Raw genomic sequence first — 6,724 nt, 5'->3', positions numbered from 1 at the left:
TAGCTAGAGCAAAGATGCACCTTAGATTTTAGAAAGTATTTGACCAAATACATCCCTATTATTTTACCACAACTTCCATTATATCCTCGAAATATGCAACTTAACCAAAAACATCCTTTAAGTTTCAAGAAAGTGACCAAAAACATCTGTCCGTCAACTTTTCCGTATTTTTTTTTTTCTTATGTTCAGTTCATTATACCAAAACAAAAACTCCTATCAGAACAAGCTGGATCGAACAATATCAAAACACCTTATTCTCCAACAAGTCGTATGGTGCTTGGCTTCATGATTAAATGCAGAAGCTCAAGCATAATCACGAAAAAAAGAGTCCTTTACGAACAGTCCTTTTTCTCCTTCTTTCTTCCTCTTATCAATATATTTACACACAGTCCACCCAACAGAGATATCTACTCACAACATACATTTTGAGGCTTAAATTGATACTCACACAGCTACAGAGGAAGATGTCCTGAAGCAGAAGCTCTCTGCCTCTCTAAAGTCTTTTACTTCTATTCTTCTATATCACTTCATTCAGATCAAATATATGAGCGAACTTGAATCTTTAGTACTACTCTATCCATATTCGGGAGTAGCTAAAATTATATATGAAGTCGGCAGATTCGGAAAAGAGTAATAGCTTGACTATGTTGAGTTCTTATGCTGCGTGTTGAGTCACTAAAAAAATTAAAGAAGATTCACCTAAAAGTTTGCTGACCAATGAGTTCAGAGTGAGAGAGAATATTTTGGAGAGAAGAAGGTACTTCAAGGGTCTGCAATGTAAAGTTCTTTTTTTTTTTTTTATAAAAAACCTTTGAAGAGTGGAACTTTTTTGAACAAAACAGAGAGATAACTGAAGTGAGGAAAAAGATTCCCTCGGAGAAGATGGAAAAGTTGACGGAAGGTTGTTTTGGTCACTTTTTTTAGACTTAAAGATGTTCTTGATTAAGAGTCCGTTTGGATTGGCTTATAGGCAAAAATTTGTTTAGCTTTATAAAAAAAAATAAGTTGGGAAAGTCAACTTATTTTTTTGCTAATGTTCGTTTTAAACTTATGTTCGCTTTTAGATAAACTAAGTTAAATGGGTTAATTATTTTTGAGAACTTATTTTAAGACAAAATGACGTTAAGTGGCCAATACCCAAACACTCACAAAAGCTAAAAATAGCTTATAAGCCAACTTATAAGTCAATCCAAACGGGCTCTAAGTATATGAGGATGTAATGAAAATCATGTATTTGGTCAAAACCTCGATTTAGAGCCAGGATTACACACTTCCTTTAAAGTTTGAACAAAGGCTGGTTTAGAATTTTAATTTTATATGTTTAAGCATAACAACGACTAGTGTCATTTGTAACTATGTTTTAAAAGAATTTCTGTTCTTGCTTCTTCATTTTTGTAACATCAATTTATACTTTTAAAAATATTTTTATATGATGAAATCAATAAAGTTAACTTATAAATAAATATAAATAATTAAAAATCTTCATATAATTATAAGATACATTTGTAGACATTCTTTCAAATTAAATCACACACTTTTTTTTATTGAAAAGTCAATGAAATTAAATTGTTCTTACTTTAAACTTTCTTTTTCATTTTCTTAATTTAATGAACTATTTTCTGAAATTTATATTGTAATAACTTTTTCATGTTGAACTTAATTATTTTATCCTAAATTATACAAGATATTAATATCTGATATTTCGCATATTATTTTAATATTCAAAAAATTATAATATATACTTTTACAATTAACTACATTTTTTTTCAAACATCTTCAGAATATATATAAAAACAATATTTTACAGTTCCTCTTTTAATATTGTTATTTATTAGATAAATTTATTGTTGAAAGTGTGTGCACTTTAAAATTTGATTAGTTAACTACCATAATTTGGAACATTTTCTATTGAGACGGATTGACTATAATTTACGGTTTTTATACGTTTTAAAAAATTCAATAATGATATATGTTATTTGTGTTTATTTTCTTAATTTAAAACTTAATCATACCTTAAGTGAAATCTTTGTTAATTATTTATATTTGCTAGCATGTATGACACAAAATTACATGAGAAATAAAAAAAAATGTTTAATCTGATGAATGAAATTTAAAATGCGTATGATTAATGGTAAAAATATCAATAAATAATAAATAATATTATAAGAATAATATTTTAACTCAATAATTAAGTCTGTTTTATGATAGAATTTGAATGGCGTAATAAATTATTAGATGTGTATAATATATTCTTAAGGAAAAATATAGTTTAAAAGTGAATTTATTGTAGTAACACATGAGTGTGTTTTGTGAGGGCCACAATTTTTTCCAGGACATCATCACTTTTAGTTGCATTGATAAAAGTCTTTAAAATTCTTTAAATTTTTAAAAATGTGTGAGGATTTACTAAGTTATTAAAGCTTATATTAGGGGTAAATAGAGATAAAAAATTTCTTTGAGGACTATAAAATTTGAGATCTTATATATGGTAGTAATAACATATGTGCAATCCACAATTGAGTTGAGTCGGAACTCATATTTATTAGTATACTTCTTAGTGGATCATTTAATATATTATTTAGATAAACTCGTAACTTATGCATCCTTACAGCTCAGGGTTCGTGCTGTTTACTTCAGATTAACATGGACAAATCATTTTCCCTACCCCCCACTCATTATCGTACTCCAATTTCTAGAAATACCAGATGGTGAAAGCCCGTATTAGCACGGACCTAACATAAAAAATAATATCATACTTTTTTTAGTTTATCTAAAAAAGAATGATATTATTTTATATTTAGAAATTATTTAACTTGAAACTTTTCATTTTACCTTTAATAAAATAATTTAAATCCACATAAATATCCATGACTTATTTTAGACCACAAGTTTCAAAGATCTTTCTTTTCCTTTTTAAACTTCGTGCCTAATCAAATTATGTCACATAAATTAGGACATAGAGAGTACCTTTTAATAATATAATTATGAAATTTTTATTATAGAAAGTATTATAATTCAATTAATTAAAAATATCAATAAATTATTTTACTTAATCCGCTTCTCTCATATATTACTTTTCGGGTTGGTTCTCTAATTGAAAGATTTGAATACACATTCTCTTACCCAGTTTCATGCCATCATCTCTTTCTACTCAACAACACTAAAAAACGCTTTCATGTGTTAGCATCTCTTTGTAGTCCTAAATTTTTAAATATAGACCAACTTCATCATTTTAAGAAAATATGTGTATATGTTTCTTGACTATTTATATTTCGTTTTCTTGATATTATTCCTCATTATTTGTGTGAGACGTATGTGTCTAAACTTAATACCCAAAAGTATAAGTTTTAAATCTTTTAGTTTTATGACTTTTTTAGCAATTTTTGTGTTCAATTTAAATCGTTATTTCTTTTTTTCTGAATTTCTCTTCTTTAAATTTTCTCTAAGCATACTTTACTATTTTTTAAACTTATTATCATTATTTAAATATTCAATTTTTTTGTTACAATTATCTCTTATTTCTATACGTGAACCCTTCCTTTTTCTTTTTTTATAATTATCTCCTAATTTTTCACGTGAATCCCATTTTATTTTTTTAAATTATTAATATTATAGAAGAGTAAATTGACGATTAAATCCATTTTCTATAATAATAGAAATGCACTTTACAGTCTACACTTTCGGAAGCACACACCCACGCAACTTAATTTCCTGAACTTTACTATTACAGCTCATAACTGATCGCACATTTTTCTCCTATTACAACTCATTACTGATCGCACATGTTTCTCCGAAGGCTTGTAGGCCGAATAACATAGGGTAGCTTGAATGGGAAGCTTATCGACCCTTAAATTATGCCAACAAAAATAACTGAGCGAGAACTTTCTACGTGTAACGTGTTGTTGAATACTTCTTACCCATTATATTTCAATTTATGTGAATTTATTTTCTTTTTAATTCATACTAAATGATAGACACGCGAGACTCAAAATCTCGTGCTAAATAGCGTGAAAGTTCAAATCCTCTTTAAGGCGTAATATTGAAAATGATCATTGAATGAGCATTCTCAATAAGAGAGCTCGGATCGAATGGGTATATCAATACTGATTCGATCCGAGCTCTTAAAATTGAAATAAAGTTCGGCCCCAATAAAAATAACTGAGCGACAACTTTCTACGTGTAACGTGTTGTTGAATACGTCTTACCCACTCTATTTCAATTTATGTAAATTTATTTTCTTTTTAATTCATACTAAAATAAATTTCTTTTTAATTTAAAAATAAATTCACTTTATGAAATAATTTACAGTCACATATAAATATTTAAAATTTATTTTAAACCATAAATTTTTAAAATCTTCTCTTTATTAAATATTATGTTCAGTCAAATGAGCTCAAAGTATATGTTATACAGTAGCTTTTATAATACAATACAACTAATCCAAAACAAACAGGAAGTCATAAAACAAAACAACTGCATTTTACAAATCCATATCATAAAAACTTTAAACATAAGCACATAAAAAACTATGCACTTACATACAAAAATACAGTAATAATACCTTTCAGAATCCAAAACAGTGGAGCAAATGAACAAAGCTTTAACCAACACAATCATAACACATCCCAAAACGCCAAAAGTAAAAAACAACAAATAAACATTCATTTGCATGTTTTATCAACTTTAGTGAGATGCAGCAGCTTTCCTTCTCTTTTTCTTTCTCCTTTTCTTCTTCAGTCTTAGGGTGGTATCCTGGTAATTTCTCCTTAATCCAAAACAGTGGAGCAAATGAACAAAGCTTAACCAACACAATCATAACATCCCAAAACGCCAAAAGTAAAAAACAACAAATAAACATTCATTTGCATGTTTTATCAACTTTAGTGAGATGCAGCAGCTTCCTTCTCTTTTTCTTTCTCCTTTTCTTCTTCAGTCTTAGGGTGGTATCCTGGTAACTTCTCCTTAATCTTGTCCAAAAATCCCTTCTTCTCTTTAACATCAGCCTCATGTTCCGCCACAGCTGGTGGTGGAGGTGCAGGCGCCGCCACTTCCTCCTCCTTCTTCTGCCCGCCACCTGGCAGCTTGTCCTTAATTTTGTCTAGGAATCCTTTTTTCTCCTCCGATTCCTCGTATTTCTCAACTGGAACTGACGTGTCCTCAACCTTCTCTGTTTTCACTTCTTCCTTGTGATCACCAGATATTTTGTCCTTGATCTTGTCCTTCAATCCCTTCTTTTTCTTCTTCTTGATTTTCTGTCCGTCCTCTCCTATTACTTCCTCCTCATCACTCTGTAAGATTATCACCATTAGCATAAGTTTCATCCAATTAAAAAAGGAATTTATATATGTTATCTCTAAATTATCAAGCTTAACATAATATATTCTGTATCAAGCCTAATACAATAACTTGAAAATAAACTAGCTACCTTCTAATATAAGTCAAATTACTAGGAGTAAATACTGTGACTTCTATTATATGTTCATGTAGTTTTCTAAGTACAGATTTTTTTTTTTTTTTTTAAAAAATTAAAATTGATATGCAAATTCCAAAGAAAGTTAAGTAGCTTGATCCACGTAATCTTCCCCATGAAAGGAATGGATGGAATATACTTATCTATAGTCGTAAAAAAATAAAAATAAAAAATAAATAAATATATATATATATAAAACATGATCAGAGATACTCACGCTAATGGTTCACATCAAATTAAATTATCATTATCTTAATAATTAACAAATTAAAAACTAATCTAAATAGTCGCCACCCAACTGTTTAAACTCAAAATATGCTTAAACTGAAAATGGTCGATGGACGTATAAGATATATGACAAGTGTTATAATTAGCGTAAAACGATTTATGTTAGTGTATACCAACTAGAAGAAGTAAAGGGTGAATCCGATCGGCTGTATGAGCAACGATCCATTAAATAAAAGCATGTGTTACGTCTATTATTGATTTGATGTAAATTTTTACCAATGATCAAACAGACTTACCGAGCTGCTAGAGCTGCTACTTGACCTGTGGAGTTTCTTCTCTTCTTTCTTATGTTCCTCCTCTTTCTTCTCTTCCTTCTTGTGTTCTTCAGATACCTTCACTTTTTCACCAAACTCAGAGGAAATTGCCTGTTCCCCATGAGCATGAGTTGGCTTTTCCTCTTCCTTTTTCCCTAGGAATTTATCAAACAATCCACGATCTGTAGTCTCCATAGTAGCACCAGTCTCCTCAACTGAGGGCTTGTTGTGTTCGTACTGATCAGCCATTTTTTTTCAAATAAGAAAAAAAAAAAAAAAAGAACTTGTTGCTAAGAACAAAGCAAAGAATGATCACTCTTTGAGGTAAAGTTAAAGTATGAAGCTTTTTGGATGTTGAAATGACACTTGAATTGGAAGTGGTAGAAACTTTGAGACTTGGTCGGCTTTTATAGCAATCACAACGAGGGCGTTACGCTGAATTAATTTTTTTTCTTCATGAGATTAAAATATTTTTCTATATAAAAAAATCAAAAGTAGTCCAAAGGACTCATAATATTCAGTAAAGCCTAATCAAGTACACCAACCTTTTTTGTTCTCTACACTTCCAAGGGTACATGAATTTCCATACTCGCCTTATTGTCATGACACGTGGACAAATATTCCTGGATTTTAAGTAATTAAATTTAATCTGAGAAAATATAATTTTTTAAACTTAATATGAGAAAATATAATTTGTCCAACTTGTCCTCAT

General features: G+C 29.3%; 1 protein-coding gene and 1 long non-coding RNA gene across 2 annotated transcripts; both read right to left on the bottom strand.

Annotated features, from left to right (window-relative positions):
* Positions 1–804: 804 nt before the first annotated feature.
* Positions 805–1,231, bottom strand: LOC132035261 (uncharacterized). The gene is made up of 2 exons (XR_009409208.1): positions 1,196–1,231; positions 805–937 (listed from the first exon to the last, which is right to left on the bottom strand). It is a non-coding gene; the product is annotated as an uncharacterized LOC132035261 (long non-coding RNA).
* Positions 1,232–4,457: 3,226 nt separating this feature from the next.
* LOC132033059 (phosphoprotein ECPP44-like) lies at positions 4,458–6,408 on the bottom strand. The gene is made up of 2 exons (XM_059422914.1): positions 5,995–6,408; positions 4,458–5,288 (listed from the first exon to the last, which is right to left on the bottom strand). Exons 1-2 carry the CDS (start codon positions 6,259–6,261, stop codon positions 4,881–4,883), a joined length of 675 nt encoding a protein of 224 aa, XP_059278897.1. The 5' UTR covers positions 6,262–6,408; the 3' UTR covers positions 4,458–4,880.
* Positions 6,409–6,724: the final 316 nt, after the last annotated feature.

The sequence above is a fragment of the Lycium ferocissimum genome, chromosome 10 (genome assembly GCF_029784015.1).
Source record: "Lycium ferocissimum isolate CSIRO_LF1 chromosome 10, AGI_CSIRO_Lferr_CH_V1, whole genome shotgun sequence".
Classification (NCBI taxonomy): Eukaryota; Viridiplantae; Streptophyta; class Magnoliopsida; order Solanales; family Solanaceae; genus Lycium; species Lycium ferocissimum.
The sequence above is the reverse complement of the archived record's forward strand: the minus strand, read 5'-3'. Positions and strand labels throughout refer to the sequence as shown.